Here is a 20,967-nt window from a genome sequence, read left to right on the forward strand (position 1 = left end):
GTTGCTCTCCTCTCCTTTGTCGCACCCAAAAAGGCACTCTCTTTGTGCATGCCGGACGCGGAGAAAATACGAAACGTTGACATTGAAAAGAACGCCCGAAACAGGAGACTTTCAACGGTGTGCTTTCTCGGCGCTTTCATTTATTAACCTAAAGCCTGATATGTTGATGTATGTTCCAAAACAGAAATCTAGTCACAAAAAAGCGAAGCGAGTCACTAAAAGTAGGCCAAAATTGTAGATAACTAGTTTAAAAAAACACGATAACATATTAAAAATTATATTATATGCACTGCTAAATATAACCGGAGGCGTATTTGTTTAGTTACTTCAAGCTGCTACCGTTTTGAAAGTAAGCACATGATTAACTCAATTTAGCTTTTTTTTTCTCTGTATTATTATATATTATATTTAACCATCTGCATTAGAAACACATCAGTGCCACGTTAACGGCTCGATGATGGTTTTATAATGGCTAGATTCACTTTTTTTTCTACTCTTACTGCTACCGTATGTAGCATGGAAAATATAGGTTTCACACAAATTCAATTGAATTTTTTTACATGCAGTTGTTAATTGCTCTATTTTGTCTTGCGAAGAAATGAGATAAGCACGTTTTCCATAATATTATTGCTAACTGCATAGCGATGTATCGCACAACACGCGCGTGTTTACATAAAGATCAGAGGAATTCATGACTAATTGCATTTCGACCTTCTCAAATGTCGCGAAAGTGCATACGAGTAGCATGCTGCTTCGACTGATCTCTCACGGTAGTTATGCTTGAGCAACACATTCAAGTATTGTCTGTCGCTTGAGTAAGAAGTAATTCAAATCTGAGTCGGATACTGGACTTTTAATATCCATGCAAAGTGTGTCTAAATAATTCAAAAGATGAACAATAAAACGCTTGACATTTCTAGAATATCCTAATGGATTTAACAGTTATGTTAAGACGTTGGTGATAGACATGCATCCACATGGATATTGTATTTGCGATTACCTAATTTTAATTCTTGGTATCTCCCGTACTACTGTTCTTTCAGGTTGTTTGTCGCAAACTCAGTGGCGTGTCACAACATAATTATTACGGTCGTGTACGAAGAGGTGGCTAATTATCGCCAGGTCGCCCGGACAGGTGTATTCAATCGTTAATGAATTAATAAGCCGCTGTCGTCGATCTGATAGCTGCTGGTTATCCGATATGGCAAAGCGCGCAATTCCGATGCGTTCCTAGATAACGCGCAATTTGCATGCGGTTTAGCATTGGTGATTGACGCATCCTAATTGCACGGTTAACACGCGTCGACTGCTTTAACGGCAGTCAACGGAAGGAAATCCATCATCTGTGAAATAATTCAAACATACCCCGCATAACTGTGCTGTCATGCAGATCATTTGGTATTTGAAGACTTGGGAGCATCACCAAAATTGCGATATGGCATCTAAGATGCTCGGTTTTGTTCGGTTTCGAAGCGCGTGTTACTTCCATTCACGTTCCCTAGAAGCGTCCTCTGATATAGCTCCATTGTCTGGATATCAGCGAAGCGCAGAACTCATTGTTATTGAAGAGGATTTAGAGAAAATTTTTGTATCGTAGCGCTTTTTTGCAATTAAATGAAGCACTTCTTAATGCTGCTGAGCGGGTTACGAAGAAAAAAATCAATGAGTAGAAAAAATGGCCAAAGAAAATCTTTTGAAATAATTCGCTCACTATTAAATTGCCTATTGATGTTACTTACAATGTGCTCAATACTTGTAGCAACTGTAACAACGATTATTAGTTAATAAATGAGGTAATCGTGTACTGAATTTAGTTACAGTCTCATTTCCTTTTTTTATTTTTTTGCGAAAAAAATGCATCGTGATAACAAAATCCGTTACAGTGTAGTATTCTTTTAGTGCGGACATAATGCCATCGCACAATTAACATATTGCTTTTTTATTTAATTCGATAAAAAAAATAATTTAAAGAACATAATGAATATCTACGGATAATATAATTTTAAAAAAAATTGCACACTACTGAATCACAACTGCGTAATGTTACAGTATGCGAAGCAATAGGAGCACCACATACGTCATATCTTGCAACTTGCTGTTCCGTTATAGCGCACACTTTGAAAATTGCATATCTATTCTCAGCTCGTGGGCCAGATTAAAATATGTATTGGGCCATAGTTTACCGACCCTTTTTTGTTATGAAGAGAGCCATGGATTGAGCCATATTGTCTGTTGATGCAGGCCTTCCTACGCCGTTCTGTTTGCCAACCACGCTGTGCACTTGAAGACGGTATGCTCTGCGTCGTCGTCTTCAGAGGTGTCGCAGTGGAGGCACGCGGCACTTGCTGTCTTGCCGATCCTCGTAGTGTATTGACCGAAGCAGCCGTGCCCGGTCATCACTTGCGTCAGATGGTACGATAGCTCGCCGCCGTGTATTCTTCCCGGCCAGAGGGATAGGTCACCGACGAATCTGTGTGTCCACCTACCCTTGGTGGACTCGTCCCATCTGCGCTGCCACTGTGCGGTTGTCACCTTTCTAGCAGCTTCTTTCTCCTGCCCGTAATATTGCCTGCCTTTCTAGTGCGAGGATGTCTAGTGGCTACCGACCCTTGCATTAGAGAAGGGGTTGGCAACCTTTTGACTAAGGCGCGCACCCCAACTACTTCACTTTACAAACAAAAAAAATACTAGGTGAGTGTGTTTTTCATTAAAAACAAATTTATTTAAATATTTTTTAGTATAAAAATCTATTGTACAAAAAACACTAAGGCTTAGAGAGTAACGATTGCGTCACTTATTCTTACCCGACGTGCTCAAAAACGCTCAGATGAACCATCCAGTTTCTCATATGTTTTCGGCGATTGTCACGAGGAGTTGGAAATGTTCATATGGGACGAAGCACTTCTCTTTTAATAATCATATATTTTTTCAACTGCAACCTGTTAAGAATCCACGTCAATCCACGTCGTAGTAAAAACGCTCGGTTATCCAGCATATAAACACTTTTTATATCAGTATTACGACTATATAAGTGAGAATCAAATGAAGCATATCTAAACCGAATTTTGACCAAAAGGGCGTAGAAAACAATTATCCTTTCTCAGAAGTCAAAAATCCACATCAAAAGCAATAAAATCGTGTCGGCGCCGTCGCAGTGGGAACGCCCGTTCCGAGCGTTACCGTCTCTTTAATTTGTTTACTTATAATAATAGTTTGATCAAAAATACTATTTTTATTAGATAAGGATTTGTTCTTGTAACAAGTTTCGTTCAGAGCAGCGACTTGCTCATATGGTTCCACTTGTTTTACTGCCTTTCAAGTATTCAGAATGCACATTGATGCGGAACTAATCAAAACGCGGCTTTGTTGTTATATTTCTGCATTCCTCGCTGTTCTCTGTTGCGTGTAGTCGATCATTTCCTAGCACATTGTGCGTGCGATAAGTTACTTTATTGGTTATTGTTTTCATTTCGCGTTTAAGATGTGCGCAGAAATATTTATCCGTAGAAGGACATGTTTATAATTTTATCAGTTACCAACCAAGTAATGAGTAAAGTGAAATCCAAAAAATGCACATACATATAAGGAAGAGTCATACAAGCGTGTCCATATGTAGCGAATGAAAAAAAATGAGATTGCGATTCTGTGACGTAAATACATATTAAGTGGTAAATGGATACTCAACAATTCCGATATAATCATTTATATTTTAGCGTGTTCCAAACTTGTTTAGTCGTATTTTTTTTTGTTGTTGCGATTCTTACATTGACGTCCTCTGAAGTAGAGCTGAACGTTCGTTTTGAAAACATAAACGCACATATGGCCGAGTATTCGCATATGGCGCGTAACCATTCTACGCCTTTTTCTGTTATCTATATTTACTTTTTTAGTCCGACGTCGCATAATTGAAGTTTCCTAGTTTTCCGCATGTAGTTCATTGTGCAAGTTTACACTAATTCGGAGAAACATCCGGTTGTATTTGCCATGTACTGTAATGGGAAAAAGCATGTTTTCTGACATGTCGTTCATCCGCTCAATTCAACATTGCAAGCCGTCCGACCCAATTCAAAAGCCACAAAAAGCGGAAGGTTCGCGTGAATGCATTTTACGAAAGACTTCAACGCTCTCTCTGAGCAAAAACTGCAAAAAAGGAGCGAAATTCGCAGCGAAAGGCTCGTCGAAAAGCGTGAAAGATTGCCTTTTTTGAACTGTTGTTGAAATTAACCGAGCTCATTATTTGCAAAAAGCTGTCATTTGTATCGAACTAAAGATATACTTTTCATGATGGAATCGCTTTCTAGATTGATTCCTTTAAAGTTGCTACTCATTTATAGTGTATATTTATGTTCAACATTAAGTGCACAAAAACACACGATCGGTCCTTCCATTGCGAAAATGCCGCTCCCAAGCAAGTGCCACTCGGGGCGGTTTTTATTATTATTCTTATCAATTTGATCTGTTCTCCTTATCTAAAATGGTTAAAATCCATTTTGAGCAGGAATTCTCCAACTATGGTATAAGTTATTTTTTGTTGTACACATATTAATAATTTAAATATTACTTATTGTAATATAATATAATAATTTAATTTATGAATATAATTAAATAATATACAATGAAAATGTTTTATTTTTTAATTATAAACACTCCCATTTATAATCGCGTTGGTCCTTATTTATGTGGTACAAAATTTAAAAAGTTTTAGAACCGCTGATTTGGAAGACTATAATTTATAATATTTAATTGTTAATTAGGCACGCATAACTCAGAATAGAAAGTCGTTTAAAGGGATAATAGATATGTATGTACATTCTCGGTTAAATACGTTCGGACTATTGCTATTCTCTTAATGCAGTTACGAAAGGTTATTTATTATTGTAGAACTAATCATGCGATCCTTATCCTATGCTTCCGCATATTTTAAAATATTAAAAACAAAATCATGAGATCAAAATGTGTTCTGGATAATTGATACTTTTTTGATGTTTCTAAAAAATTGCGGTTTTTTTTTATCAAACTTATATATTTATTTTTATTTTCTGACCATATAAACGCGACATGCAGTAAAATGTGGTAAATTAAACATTGATATTTTAAAAATGATTCCTAATTATAGTCTTGTCTTATAGGAATATTTGGCGTTTGTGATTCGGCAACATCGCACTTGTCATTTCGCATTCAATTGCTATGTCTATGCAATAGAATTTTTGTGCGCGTGCAAATGCATCGAACAACAGCCGTCGTGAGATGCTTATGGCTAATCCATGAGCATTTTGTCTTTGGCGCTTTTAACGCGTAATATGAGATTTTTTACGGTTTTTATTTTGTACCTGCCGATGTTTGCGATTTGATCCCAGTATTCACGCAACGTTGAAGTTTGAAATATTTTATTTAAACTTTAATTTTCCCTGAATAAAATATCAAAAATTCTTTGAATAATAAATATTTTCTTGAAAGAAAATGTCGAGAAACAAGCTGTAGCAAAAATGTTGTTTATGTCTTTCATAAGTTAGTTCATTTAGAAAGCATAGAGGTGTACATATGGACGTGATGCAAATAAATGGCCGTTTTAAAATGTAGTTATAAATTGTATTGTGTAACTGTTATAAATGCTCTTTAGTAAAAATCGCTTGATTACAACTGACTAGCGATCGACGACGTAGTGTTATTTAGGATTAACAGGTTGGTCTGCAACGTTTGATTTGCTCTTAGATTGAAGCGTTTTTTGAAACCCTTTTTATTTACAAATCTTTAGAATCGACTTTATATAATGTTATTCCTTGATATTAGAAGAATTTTACTAGTTCGCCCTTATTTCGCATTTAATAATGCGTCCATTATAGGATAGTTAAAATACGCGAATTGGGGTAGATTTGAAACGATCGAGGGCGTTCGCGAACAGGGGTCGAGCGCGCGAGACATCCCTCTCCCCCGGTTTATGGCCGTAGCTGAGTGCATTTTGGGCCGTTTGCAGGAGGCGAAGGGATTCAAGCGCGCTTCGGAGACCAAGACCAGACTAGTGTACGAGTTCGAAGAGGCCGGCGGCATGGGGGCCGCGTGCGTCGACCAGCCGCCGCTTGACAGAAAGCCATCGACGAAGAAGAGGCCGGCGCCGCCGCCTCCGCCCCAGCCGACGTCCGCGGCCGCGGCGACGCCGCTCGCGTCCTCGGAGGGCGAGCGCTCCAATTCGTCGAGCAGTTCGCCGTACGGGACGCCCGAGCCGGAGCGCCGGCCCGATGACGCCCCTGCACCCGCATCCGTCGCGCTCCTGCGCCGAGACCCCCTTCAGATGTCGGTGCGCGAGCGCAAGGCGTTTTTCGAGCGACGCGCCGGCAGAGGTACGCTGTTTTTGGCCATAACGCCGAACGTAACCGCCAACTGTCATAATATTATGTTCTGCGAACCGCAATGCGCATGCGCGCGATTCAAACGCCAACATATTTTTTCAACGAAACAAGTATGGCGGCGTTTGCTTACATTTAAAAAATATATTATATACATTTTAAAAATACATTAAACTAATATCCAAAGTATTGTATGTTTTATACAAGTTAATGTTGTAATATAAATATTTTCGATTACACAGACCCCAAAACTACCCTCAAGTCAAAATGTTATATTACGTCGTTCAGAGGCAATTTTTTTTTTTACCTAATCCGCAATTACCTAAAATATATAATTTAATCAGAAATCTTGTATTGAATCAGCTAAATTTGGACGTTTATTTCGAAACAAATAGGTATTCACCTAATAAAGCAGTATTTTTATTTATTTTTCCCATCAAAATTTCAGATGATTACTTTTATTTCTAAAATGCTTTTACTTTTTAAAAAACTTGATCCACAATCTTTCAAAATCGTAGCTATTCATAATTTTCAACAAAATGACATTCTTGAAAAAATCCTAGAGAAATGAATAGGAAAATTTTCAATGACATTTTATAAACTTTTTAAATTAACCCAATTCTTGTGGCCAATGCCCAGAGAAATTTTAAATTATGTCATTTACTCAATTTAACCCTTTAAATGCCAGCGACAAATTAGTGAGTCATCTATTATTTGTCTTCACACGTCAGTATCTCTTTCTGAAAATAAATATAAAATACTTAGTTTACTGATAAATTAAGCTACAATGGTATAATAATATTTACTAATTAAAATATAATAATTTGTAAATGAGTAATTTGTTTTAAAAAAATATTTAACAAGAAAGTCACTGGCGTTTAAGTGGTTAAATTTTAGTATGAAATTAAGTAATTATACTCTATAAATTATTTCATTTATTGTTAAATTAGACAAAATATTTATAAATAATACATTTATGACAGTTGCGGTTAATATAAAATATATAGTATGTTTATTGTTGTATTTTTGTACTAAATTTATGGATTTTTTTTATCAGCCACGGAACTACCGAAGAACAATGTCTCGAATTCAAAGCCAAAAGTAACTGCAAAACCCACGAATATTGTTCCAGTTCATATTGGGTTCAAAGCCCATATAATTGCACCTCCTCCGTTGACAATTAGCGAAAAAGAAATAACCGACAAGATAAAAAAAGACAAGGAAAACGACATGAAAGTCATATTCAATAGATATCAAGGAGTATGTATTAGCATTTATAGTGTTAATTGGTAATTGTGACTTTTGTACTATTTAAAAGTATATGTTCATTTTAGCCCGACTTGGATATTATCGAACAAGACACGCAAGATGATCTAGACACAGAGAACAGTCCATTAATGGGAAACAATAATGCAAATCATAAATCGAGCACTACGAATTTGTCAGCAAAGAGACAAATGTTAGTAAACTCGCCTAAAGTTATTATAAACAACGGTAGAGATAAACCGTCAGTGAACGATATGGTGGATGCGGTGCCCGTGAAGAGAAGTGTGTATTTAGATCAGTTTCCGCAGGAAAAACATGTTGACTGACAAGCTAATATGTTTTTACTGTGGGGTATTAATATAATTAGAGACGAGCTTTATTAATTATTTACATCAGTTTCAGTCGATTCGCCGCTTGTGATTTCCACTTTAGAGGACGTGAAGAACATAAAGGTGGCTCCGGCCAAATCTGGCCACCTTTATCCTTGTTTGTCGGACATCGAAGGCCAGTCTGAAGAAGAAAAGCAATCTTGCCCCGCTAGGTGTGGAGACATTTTTCTCGAATGTTGCTTCTTTTTCTTATGCATTTAGAAAAGCTTTACGCTTTGCAAAATTTTGAGACAAACATTTACAAAATTCGACTGGATAACTCTTGTGCTGATAAACGAATAAGACTGAACTTTTAAAGCACATTTTTAAACATTGTTGTTATTGCCAATCAGATAAACGAAGACTGGTAGAATAGTGTTTTTTTTTTATATTTTATAATATAAATTTTAATCTGATTGTGATATGAATTAAAATGATTCATATGAAATACGGTTAAACTTTTTATAATGTAAATATATAGTTGCGTAGATAATCCTACGCGAAACTGCCACTTTATATATAAATCTACTTAATAATCTTACATTCCTTTGGCATTTATATTATGCGATGACGTGTATATTTCGGTGCCATGATTATTTATTTATTTAATTTACTTAAATTTTGCATTAAATGCAGATTGCCACAGTTTAAATTATTGCCCAAAACCCCCAATTTTTCGCTAAAATTGTGCCTTTGTACATTAATTTGTACAATAATATAAATGGAACTTTTTATTCATAACACATTTATATGTATTGTGATCTTTTTTATGTATATAGTATGTAAATTTTGTACAGTTTTTATTTTACCCGATTATCAGTTTGTTTTTTTAAAGGCATAAATACTTACAATGAGTTTGCTCAATAATTGATTTTCATTAAAACAAAACGAAGGTATTCCTATTAGTTAGGTTATTGATAAAATACGTCTTTTTAAAATTTAAGTATTTTTGTATCTGTGATATATGATTATGTATGTGTTAATAATAAAGTTGCCTTTTCATTTTATATGAAATTTGAAAGTTTATTTATTGTTCCTAAACAATTTTATTTTAAAAGTTAACTTGTGTGAAAATATACGTTATATATGTGTCAAACAATTTCCTAAATCCTATCCATCCCATATAAACAAACTTAATCAAAAAGGGATTTAATGAGAGTTGTCAATCAATGGCAAATTTTTATTGTAGTAATAACATTATTTACTTATTTTTTTGGTAATTTGCGAGTGAGTTAACAGATATAGAATGACTATTCCTTCAAAACTAATATTATGCTTAGAAAATATTAGATACACAGATATAAAATATTATTATTATTTAATGGAAATCTTCCGTTGAAACAGTGCAATGTAAATCAGTGACATATTTTATTAATTATCAAGTATTATTACAACTTACAATCAATAGATGTCACTAAGCACAGACTAGCTAAATTTTATTTAAATTATTCATTGTAGAATATTAGGAACATCTATGAAAACCTAATCTGTGATGATCGGTCGGTAATATAATTAAATAATAAATCCGATCTTCCAGACACGATAGAAATTTTATAAACATGGGATTTGAACCCGGGATGTGCTTGTGATGTGTATGTGACATTCACAGAATCTTCCCAAAAGTTACTTTTTTAAGATTATATTTTGGCAAAAATTCATTGCACAATATTTATTTCTATTAATATTAAAGTAGTGAATAAAAATAGCCGATAGCGGTTAAAAACATATATTGCTGCTCCAGAAAAATAACACCATATGATGCCTAATAGTTTTTTGGCGAAACTTCGTGAACATGTACAGAAAAAACTAATGTATTTCAGACTTATGCTATAAATATTTTACAGACTAAATTGGTCAACAAGCAATCTTCTAAATAAATGTTTGTCATTTTTATCTTATTTTTCCGTCTTTATGGAACAGTAGGTTTCAATACCTTCGCTTATATGCGATCAGCAAATTATAATACAACATTGGTCATAATAGTATATTTTTGAATTTGTGAAAGACTTATAAAAATAATCTTTGAATCAGCTAGTGCATATTCTTAATTTTATTTTCTACTTATTTAATAAATTTATTATTTTACTAATCAATTCATACTTATAAAATAGATAGACAGAGATGATGTGTTGTGGCAGGATCTCCGATTTGTTGGCTTGATCTCTTGATGTGAACAAGTATATCTTATATGGTTTCTTACCGAAACTTTGACTAATAGAAAAATAAACATATTTGCATTAACGGCTGTACTCTTAAACCTCATCTATAACGTACTCCCGTATTTTTATCAGGTGTCCCTTTATAAATGAAACAATTGTGGTCGCTTCCTAATGACCAAAAAAATTTTTGCAAATTATTTTATTAGGTACATTAAAGGGGCATGAAATTTTTTTTTTGTATTTTAAAATAATGACTTACACGGTGATGAAAATAAATCGAAAATGGCTCCAAAAACAAACAATAAAGTTATTGTAGTACATTGTAATGTTAATGATGTTAATTTATTAGCTTTAATATCAAACCATAAAGTGCTAAAAAAAGCTTTCTGAATAGACAGTAAGAATACATTTCTTAATTCAATTCAATATAATAAATTTTGATTTAAAGATTTTTTATATTACCTCTTATAGAGTAGTAAAAACATTATCAATAAATGTAAATAATACTAATTTAACTACCATATAATAATAACTTAAGTAAAGGTTGTCACAATGCATTTCTCATTCCCTTAACCTTTTACTTACCTATATGTATTAGATAATAAAACACGTGTACGGAAAAATTTGATTTACCCCTGAATCAAATACCCGAGCATTAAACATGTATTTGTTTATTTTTTTAATGATGATTATGTCGGATCTAGCAATTCTCGACTAAGTAACAAAAGTCAGATTTCGGCAACGAAAGAGTTAATTAAATTAAATACAATAACAGCATACATTTTAACATTAGGGTCGACTGTCGAGTAGTACTGCATTATATTATTGGACGGGCAATTGATTATTGCATTGGTTATAAGTTAGTAATACAAATAATAAAAAAGAGTATGGCAACTTGATGTAGGAGCTGTGGTAAAATTATATTTTTTTTATTGGATAAACGTGCTCTTTGCATGTTAGTGTAAAATTAAATATTTTTTCTAAATCGACAGTTTTTGCTTTTCTTGTATCGTAAAATTTATGTTTATAAATTTTTATGGCGACCGTGTCTATTCTCAATGAAATAACGACGTTTCTTGGAAACAGATTTCAATTGCTTTCTACGAAAAATAGTAAGGGAGGCTTATCGAAAGAAATTTCGGCGAGTCGCACGTTTCTTAAATGTTTTCCCGGAAATCATAAATTAAATATATTTTTTCAAGAATTATAAATTGAGATTAGCTCTTCCATATAAATATTATTAATATTACTAAAAGAGTGTTACTTATTGTTTTATAGCCTTTTATGGCGCATTTATGTACTATAGTGATCCTAAAAGCTATATTTAGCTTGTTTAACCCCTTTCCGGCCACTCCCGAGTTAACTCGAAAATTTATATTTTGTGAATTCTCACCTTAAAAATCGACAAATTTCTCTAGACAATTTTTATGGCCTTTTTTTTGTTAAAAATTTGATTTGTATGAATATTTTTAAATGTTTTACAACGGCTGTTTTTATATATTGCTGCATAGGAAAGGGTGGGTCCGTGCCAGATGTTTTTGAGTCATTTTAACGCCAGATTTACGGGAATAAACTCGTCAATTTGACGAGTGTCATTAAAAATTGGTGACGAGATTTTCAAAAATAAGAAGTTTCCGAAAATAAAAATGGTGGTAATATATTTGCATTGTTCAAATATAAAAAGTCGTAAAAAAAAAACAAAAAAAATATTGTCTGATAAAAATCAAATTAAATTACAAATCAGAAACCCTTCAATTTGACAGGTTCCGTAAATCTAGCGTTAAAAAAAGTTACCTGGTAGTGGTTGCAGGAATTTGATGTATCAACTTTTAGTACTTAGCGAGAAATGCCGGAACCGAAGTATTAATTAAAGAAAGAATCAGATTCTTTTTTAAAAGGCAGAGTCAAGGGTAAATAGGGTTAGGTGATTATTGCTCAAACGAAAATTATGATCAAAGATGGACAAAATACACATATGTATATGTATATTTTAGGAAACGTCATATATATAAAAAAAATAATTTAATAAATATATTACAATTATATTAGTAATTTACATTGATATAATATACTTATATTTCCTATAATTACACATATCTTTACTTACAAATTGAGAAAAATGTAAAGCAGTTGGAATTAAAAGTCAAATATATTTGACAATCAAACAATCATTTATGTTCAAAATTTTTTCAACACCAAAAATAACATATATGTATTTTTATAATTTTGTAATACATCGATATTTAGATAGTAATCTCAAAAGGCTTAGCCACCAAAGGGTTAACGTAGCACTTAAATGGCATACATATATAAGATAGCTCGTCTAGTAAATCATAGCTATACTCTATTTGCGTTAACATAGTCAGTTCGAGAGCTATCCACTTCATCATTATTCATAATTTAGAAAGAGACGGCAAGTTTGGGTTTACGCCACTACTATTAGTTCTAAAGCACACAATATGGATATACTTATCATTACTCCGGTTTATTTTTTGAACACATTTATAAAAAAAAAATTCTATAAATAAACCAGAATAATGATATCCGTATCGGGTGCTTTAGAGCTAATAATAGGAGCGTAAACCCATACTTGCCATCTCTTTATAAATTATGAATGATGATGAAATAGATAGCTCTTGAACTGACTGTGTTAACGTAAATATAGTGTAGGAAATTCTTATCAGGAATTATAATTATAATATTAGTTGTAATTATTAATCCCGATCTCTTAGATGTGCTAGTATAAATATCAACTTTGCTTCCTTCCTCCTAATATATTACACGTATATAACTTATTCGAACCAAGTTAACTTTTGATAATTTGTTTGACAATAAATCGACACAAAACTTACTTAATATTAAAATTATAAATGTCGATCTATATTGTTTTAATTATAGCATATTTTTTTTATGAATTATAGTCTGAACAACAGTTTGGATTCGGCCGTCAATGAGCACGCAGATGACGAAGATTGGGGTAACACGTCCTTCGGCAGAGATGTCCTGCAAGCTGCGGGCGTTAAAAGAACACCCATGAAAATGCTGATCAAAACCAAAGCTAAATCTGCCGAGAAGAGAATTCTGTCTAGAAAGGTAGAGGATTCGTCGGACGAAAGCTTTAACAACGACAACATGGATGATGTGTTGGATGAGGCATTCGATTTTGAAGAAGACGACGGACCGACTCCACCCAAGGTCAATAAGAACGGAACACAGGCTTCGAACAGCTTCCACTATAAAAAAGGTAGCGAAGTATTAATGGATAAGTTCAAATCGCCACTGAAAACTCCGCCCAAGGGCCGTCCGAGTTTCATCGAGATGGACGAAGAGTCTAAGAAACCTCTGGTGCACACAGTGAGCTTTTACAGAAGGGTGCAGAATCAAGTATGTATTTGAATGTGATAATATATTATGTATTTGGAGATATAATGATGGTTTTTTAGGGCTCGCAGCAGAATACTCCTGTTCGTGTCATTAGAAACGAGTGTGATAATAACGAAGAAGAAGAGAAAGAAGCAAATATACGTCACGCTCAAGTTTCGGCGCAGGAAAGTAGAAGACGTATTAAAGAACTCTACGAGGAAGTCGCTAAGCAGAATACAATAGTGTCACAGGTGAGGCTTTATCTTATGTATTAGATGAGTTTGATTATCAATCACTGTTATATTAATTATGTTGTTTTATAGGCAAGTCAAGCATTGAATTTGTGTGTATCTACAATTGAGTTCAGCGGCTCTACTGAACAAGCTGAAGGAGAACGGCTATTGTTACTTGCATGTAAGCTCTCAAATATATTGCTCATTTAGTATAGTTAATTCCCTACAAATATATGGATTACTGACGTATCTGTTTCAGCGCATAGACGCCAATCCTATATGCATGAAGCGCAGAGGATTCAAGTGGAAGGTGTGAAAGCACCTTCTTCTCACATTTATAATCTATCAATTGAGGAACTGTGTCTTCCTCTCAGGAGGGAATACGTGAGACAGCTCAACGCAGGTATGCATTTTATAAATGTTTGATGAAATGCTATTGACGATGTTCTTTAATCTTTTTAAATGTACAGAAGGAGCTCTAGGTCATTATCTGGTATGCTTGATCAAATGCCAAGAGCGCGTCTTAGCCACTTCTCTGAACAAGTCTGTGCCTGAATTATTTACGGTGACATTCCCAGACAAGTTCCTCTTGGAGGGACTGGACGGAGATTTTAAAGTCACCGTGGAAGTTTACATCCTGCAGGCTTCTAAAGAAGTCCTTCCGCATGATGTTAAATATCACATTGCCACCAAGAAGGTATTCTATCGTTAATGCATTGAACTTGTCAGGTAGATGTCATTTTTTTAACTTGATAATTATTGTTTCAGTCTGGAAAATTAACGACGCCCAGAAAAGGAGCTCGCGGTGCCGATTTAAGAGCTCCTCCGCCGATCGCTTCTCCGGGTGGACCATCAGCCGTCCGATCGCCTGCCATGCAACCGCAAGGATATTGCATATTCAGTCTTCAACAGACTAACAGAAACAGTTTCACACTTAGCAAGGTATTTTATAAAAAAAATTCATATAGGTTACATTCAACATACGTGAGCATTCTTTTACTGAATCTGCAGTAGTAACTTAATCTTAAGTACGGTAAACACCCCAATAACCGATTATAAAATATTCGTACAATTTTTTGCATTACGTATGTACGACTCACGTGCGCGTGGTGAGATATCCTCTCTTTGGCTCGCTCATACATAAAGTAACGGGCACCCAAATAGCACGTCCCTAATTTACCGTGTTATTGGGGGGTCTACTGTACATGCTTTTACTGATGTAGAAATTGCTAATAAAATATTATTTTTAAATTAATTGAAATACAATTCATTTTTATGTATTTAGTTAAGCGGTGTAGGTCCACTGGAAGGTTGTGTCCGTGTCAAACTATCATGTCAGAAAAGAGTTTCGCAAAATATGCCGCTCAACGTAAAACGCGGCTTTCTGACAATGTTCGAAGAAGCCGGAGGTTTCGGAGCGTGGCATCGTCGTTGGTGCGTATTGCATTCGGGCGATTTGTCATACTGGAGATATCCTGACGATGAGAAGAAGAAGGTATGTCTTATAAAATATATCATTATTTCATTTTACTCCTTTTTATATTAAATATTTTTTAATAATGGTACAGACTCCTATGGGAAGCATCGAATTGACGACTGCCATATCTGAATCCGTTGGTCCAGCGCCTAGAGATCTTTGTGCTCGGCCTCACACTCTCCTTTTGGAAACGACGGCTAACATTGCTGAAAGCACTGATAACTCTCGAGATCAGTCGGCACGTTCTCTCATCATGTCCAACGGGCGAAGAAGATATCTATTGGCTGCTGACACAAAAAATGAACGCGAGACTTGGGCTAAAGCTTTGAACGAAACATTGTCACGTGTCAAAGAAAGTAGTGATTGATAAGGCATTGAACAGCTTAGCGGAAAAGTTACTTATCTTAACTTTTAGTTGTCCATTTAAATGTAGATTTATCTTTATTATCGAAAGTATCAATTAAAAATTTAACATATTTAAAAAATAGGTTAACTATGATTGTGCATTTGTACATTATATTTGTAAATATAAATTTTTATGTATCTTTTGTACACTTTTAATTATATAGTAAATAATATAATTCGCAATTACTTATGCAATCTGAAATATGTATGTATATAAAAAAATTTTAAATAAATATTTTTTGGGTTCTACAATAAATAAAATCATGTATTGAATTATAAATAAAGTATTATGCATTTATACTTACAATTTATATGATATAGTTTTTTATTTTTTAAATACACACTTAATTTACTATTTACGTGTTTTATTAAACTTTTATTTTTATACTGTGGTCATATTGTATATTTTCCTATTTCCTTTATGTTCATTTCTTGTTCTATAAAATTAGTTATGTTAATTTTATAAACATTATAAATAAAACCTCTATGGGTTTTTTTTACCCTTCGATAGAGACTAAAAGTATTTTTACAAACATAAAACATGATCCAGCTTCAGATTGCAAGATTGGTAATTTAGTATAGATTAAGTAGCGCGCTTTCCAAAAATGCATTTACAATAATTTGTTTTAGTATTGTTTTTCGTTACGTAATTTAAATAACTATTTAAGTACCTAAAATTATTTAAAATAAGTAATACTTTAAGCCATTGAATGAAAAGTCGAACAAATCATTATTTTGTTTGAAAATATGATGCCAGTTGCAGCACGTTTATTTTACTTATGCTAAAATTATCGATTTTACGATGCTGGGTAATTAGGATTAATGGGAAATTCTCAAATAAAACAGTCAAAAATTATATCCTAACTTTTGTACGTTTTATTTATACGTAGTTATGTATGTTATGACTACATTGACAATAATTTATTTCCTTGTTTATACATATACACATAATGCAAATAAGATTAAGGCGTCTGACATCAAAAGGATACAATTTTTTCTATTAACATTATCAATAAATGTCTTTTCATTGTTCATTGTTTCAGCTCCCTCGTTTCACCATGAACGAATTCCAAAAAAAATCTTACGAAAAATGAATAGGATGGCACGTGTCCGGATTAGAGCTCTGAGCTTTGCTCCTTATCGCTCATAGGATAATCATCGCAAACTGACACGTTTCTACCGGCAATACACACCATAGGATTAAATCCACGAGCACCCCCTACTAGTATGTAGTTAATCTTATTTGACATGATCCAATTGAGGCAAGCGCATCTCCAAGGGTTACCGTGAAAGTATAGAGAGCTCACCTTAATTTTTCCAACGCCTATAGTGAGGAGAGTGAGGGACCTCTTTTGAGCTTGAAAAACCCCAGGCTCTTAGGAGGAAGTGAACTCTGTGAACACCCAACCGAGGTAGCGTCCTTTGGACTACCAATGACGAGCAAAGCACTGCATTTCAACCAGCAGGCTAATAAGGGCCCGGCCCTTAGGGACCGGGAGCTGAAACTGGAACTGAGGCATCACGAAAGTGTTGTTCAAGGAAATGCAGAAGCTATGCAACGCTAATGCAATGCAAAAGCTATGCAACAGATTTGCAGGTGGTCAAGAGAACGTTTCCCAACAACGCTCGGGAGAAACACTACTGAGACTCTAACAAATAACGTAGTACTACGGGGGGTGGATCCCGCTCATCCGGCCCTTAAAAGCTAGATGCCGCCCATTGAGTTGGTCTCGTAGGGCAATGGATAATGTAGTAACACTCTCTGTCCAAGTTTATGAACGTGAATTTCTTGTTCATAATGAACATATTGTCATGCAGATAATCCAATTGATTGTTTTGCATATGTATTATTCTAAGGATTTTATTTCTCGAAAATGTTTCCGGATGCAAGGTCTGCAATTTATTATGCTATAATATGCACTTGTAAAATATATCTTCAGGTAATGACTTAAGATTATTGTATCTCAGAGATAACTTAAGAGCGTTATTTGGTACTCCTATAATGTTTTTTAGTTTAACGTACACCATTGTTTTAGAGCTAATCTTGTCACTCAACAAGGAGATGACGATCCTCTGGATAGTGTCAGAGCCTTGAATGTTTCCATCGCCGGTTCCAATGTTGTGATCGCATTTTTGAAAAGTCTATCTTTTCAAGTGATGAACCGAAAGTGTTGTCATACAGTTTCGAGATATAGTTGCTCGAAAAATTCACGGAGAGCAAATTATTGAAGTTTTTGAAACAATTCGCAGGTAGATTGATGATCTTGCAAGAAGCGGCGTTAATGTTTCTGACGTCAGCTGTCGCGTCGAATTCCGGCAGTTGCTCAATTGTTCCATCTTCGTCGGATTCGCACAACATAGATTGTTCATTCGTGTTACACATTATCTCGCCCGATATAATCTTCAAACAGATCAAAAACACGATAATCGGATACATTTTATAATATCAAGTATTTTTCGCATTTTCTGTTAATGTTTGTATATGTATATTTGTTAAGTGTAAAATTTAGCTATATTAGCTAAATAAATCAATAAATGATTATCGACCGCCGGAATGACTTTTAAGGTGTGAACACATATCGTGGGTGTGTCTAAAAGCGTTGCAATTGGCTTGCAAGCATCCTCATCTGCGATTCGCAAGAGCTGTGTTGAATCAGTATTATAAAAAATGTGACACTTGGTCACAGGGGGAGAGATGTAGTGAGAGACGCAGAAGACAGATGAGGAGAAACGCCACGGAGGCACAAACCAAGAGACCGCATCGACACGAGAGACATCAGCATCGCAATAACGCCAAATCTAGTTGCTCTACCGAAATTCACAGCCGACAAAAATACAACTCGACTCGCCAGTAAAGACAATTCCACAGTCTGCTAGTGGCATCTACATTTATTTATATGTATGTTAATTTATATATGTTTATAAAATACATGTTCGGTGTTTATTTTGGTTGCGAAGTCACACATTTAGCCTCAAAACCCAAAAGTAGTATTTGCACTAATTCAGATTTGCTGTCTTTACAAAAATACTTGGGAGTCATTGGTTCATCCTCGTATGACTTAATTATTGTTTGAGTGCTTTCAGAGGAAATTTCTAATAGTACGGATCATATTTGTATTACTTTTATTATATCACCTGAATGCTACGAGCCTTGGAGATTGTATTCTAGTCGAGTTTTAATGAAGCAGATATTGAATTTGTTGAGGAATTATGTCGATGATCTGCGTTTTTCAAATGCGTGCTCTATAGCGCACATAAAAGTCGCGATTGCGTCCCTTATTCTTGCCCATCGCAACCAGGAGTTCACCGCTCGAAAGCGCTTGAACCATTCAGATTTTCTACAAGTGAGCATTTCTAACCACGATAATCTTAATATGTATAATCAAAACATCTGTTTCATTCAATTTAGTTGAGATTATATAATTTTATTTCAAAGTTTGATTTCATCTACAACTGATGTTATGCTCGCACATTATTGACACTTGGCGTAAGATGATAACACTTGACAAAAGGTCACCAAATTACTATATTCATGAACATATGTACATACATACGTATGCGAGTATTAAAAAGTATTTTAGTGTCATCTCGCGAACAAACCTGTTTTCTGTGTTGTTTCGGCATTGAAGGCGTGCACCCGCTAATCCATGTGTTAAAATGTATCCGATTATCGTGTTTTTGATCTGTTTGAAGATTATATCGGGCGAGATAATGTGTAACACGAATGAACAATCTATGTTGTGCGAATCCGACGAAGATGGAAAACTTGAGCAACTGCCGGAATTCGACGCGACAGCTGACGTCAGAAACATTAACGCCGCTTCTTGCAAGATCATCAATCTACCTGCGAATCGTTTCAAAAACTTCAATAATTTGCTCTCCGTGAATTTTTCGAGCAACTATATCTCGAAACTGTATGACAACACTTTCGGTTCATCACTTGAAAAGATAGACTTTTCAAAAAATGCTATCACAACATTGGAACCGTCCGTCTTTACTAATTTACCGAATCTTGTCTATCTAGATTTATCGGATAATTTGCTGTTTCTACACGATTTTAGTAAGGCGATGTTAGGCAAAACGAAGAACTTGAATTTCATATTAGACGGAAATAATCCGAATTTCGACTCTATTCAAGTGTCATCGAGCGATGGAAACATTCAAGGCTCTGACACTATAATCCAGAGGATCGTCATTTCCTTGTTGAGTGACAAGATTAGCTCTCAAACAATGGTGGACGTTAAACTCAAAAACATGATACCAAATACCGCTCTTAAGTTATCTCTGAGATACAATAATCTCAGGTCATTACCTCAAGATATATTTTACAAGTGCAAATTAGTATATTACTTAAAAATATCTAATAATAAATTGCAGACCTTACATCCGGAAACATTTTCGAAGAATAAAATCCTTAGATTAATACATATGCAAAACAATCAATTAGATTATTTGCATGACAATATGTTTATTATGAACAAGAAAATCACGTTCATAAACTTGGACAATAACAGACTCAGAGATATATCTTCTCAATTGTTCAAACCTTTGACCGATCTACAAGGATTGAAGTTGTCGAATAATTTGATTTCGCACATTTCAGGAGCATCGTTCAATGCTAATACGAAGCTCTTGTCATTGGATTTAGGAGGCAATAATCTAAGACACTTGGATCTTTCTCTGTTCGCCAGAAATGCTTTGATCAAAGGTCTAGACTTTTCTGGAAATAAACTAGAATCGTTTCCTTACGAGATTATTGCTCCAATGAAGGATTTGGAGCAACTTCGTCTGCATAACAATAAGTTAAATAGCATCGATCAAAAGTTCTTCGATGCTGACATTAAAGAGTTGTCAATATTTTGCAATAAACTACACGCTTTTCCTAAAGGCGTTGGAAGAATTAAGGTGAGCTCTCTATACTTTCATGGTAACCCTTGGAGATGCGCTTGCCTCAACTGGATAATGTCAAATAAGATTAACTACATACTAGTAGGGGGTACTAGTGGATTTAATCCTATGGTGTGTATTGCCGGTAGAAACGTGTCAGTTTGCGAAGATTATCCTATGAGCGACAAGGACTTTGCGGAATGGAGCAAAGCCCAGAGCTCTTATCCGGACACGTGCCATCCTTACTTAGATCGGATTATGAATTTTCTGTAAGATTTTTTTGGAATTTGTTCATGGTGAAACAAGAGAGCTAAAAAAATCTTAAACTTGAAACAATGAACAATGAAAAGACGTTTCTTTAATTTTAATAGAAAAAATTGTGTCCTTGTGCTGTCAGACGCCTTAATCTTATTTGCATTATGTGTATGTATTTATAAACAAGGAAATAAAACTTATGTCAATTCA

At 34.6% G+C, this 20,967-nt stretch overlaps 2 protein-coding genes across 3 annotated transcripts in view; both read left to right on the top strand.

Moving 5' to 3' along the window:
* Positions 1-15,968, top strand: part of scra (anillin, actin binding protein) — a 35,387-nt gene extending 19,419 nt beyond the window's left edge. Inside the window, exons 1-13 of one of the 2 annotated variants that reach the window (XM_088193470.1) lie at positions 1,556-3,668; positions 5,975-6,338; positions 7,402-7,604; positions 7,679-7,892; positions 8,007-8,151; positions 13,059-13,521; positions 13,581-13,751; positions 13,824-13,914; positions 13,993-14,136; positions 14,204-14,430; positions 14,502-14,675; positions 15,019-15,228; positions 15,302-15,968. In XM_088193470.1, the coding sequence (XP_088049596.1) occupies positions 6,047-6,338; positions 7,402-7,604; positions 7,679-7,892; positions 8,007-8,151; positions 13,059-13,521; positions 13,581-13,751; positions 13,824-13,914; positions 13,993-14,136; positions 14,204-14,430; positions 14,502-14,675; positions 15,019-15,228; positions 15,302-15,577 (2,610 nt within the window). In that variant the 5' untranslated portion in view covers positions 1,556-3,668; positions 5,975-6,046 and the 3' untranslated portion in view covers positions 15,578-15,968. Of the gene's footprint in view, positions 1-1,555; positions 3,669-5,974; positions 6,339-7,401; positions 7,605-7,678; positions 7,893-8,006; positions 8,152-13,058; positions 13,522-13,580; positions 13,752-13,823; positions 13,915-13,992; positions 14,137-14,203; positions 14,431-14,501; positions 14,676-15,018; positions 15,229-15,301 lie in introns of those variants that run through there. The other variant, XM_088193469.1, reaches the window with a different exon arrangement.
* Positions 15,969-19,138: 3,170 nt separating this feature from the next.
* Positions 19,139-20,967, top strand: LOC148231670 (uncharacterized). Its single transcript, XM_088193242.1, has one exon. The coding sequence runs from the start codon at positions 19,273-19,275 to the stop codon at positions 20,773-20,775; it is 1,503 nt and encodes a 500-aa protein (XP_088049368.1). The 5' UTR covers positions 19,139-19,272; the 3' UTR covers positions 20,776-20,967.

The sequence above is a fragment of the Plectrocnemia conspersa genome, unplaced genomic scaffold (assembly GCF_051122295.1).
Source record: "Plectrocnemia conspersa isolate PC_06_02 unplaced genomic scaffold, ASM5112229v1 ptg000009l, whole genome shotgun sequence".
Classification (NCBI taxonomy): Eukaryota; Metazoa; Arthropoda; class Insecta; order Trichoptera; family Polycentropodidae; genus Plectrocnemia; species Plectrocnemia conspersa.

Coding starts and splice junctions, on each gene's coding strand:
- LOC148231670 (XM_088193242.1), top strand. CDS start 19,273: ATGTATCCGATTATCGTGTTTTTGATCTGTTTGAAGATTATATCGGGC.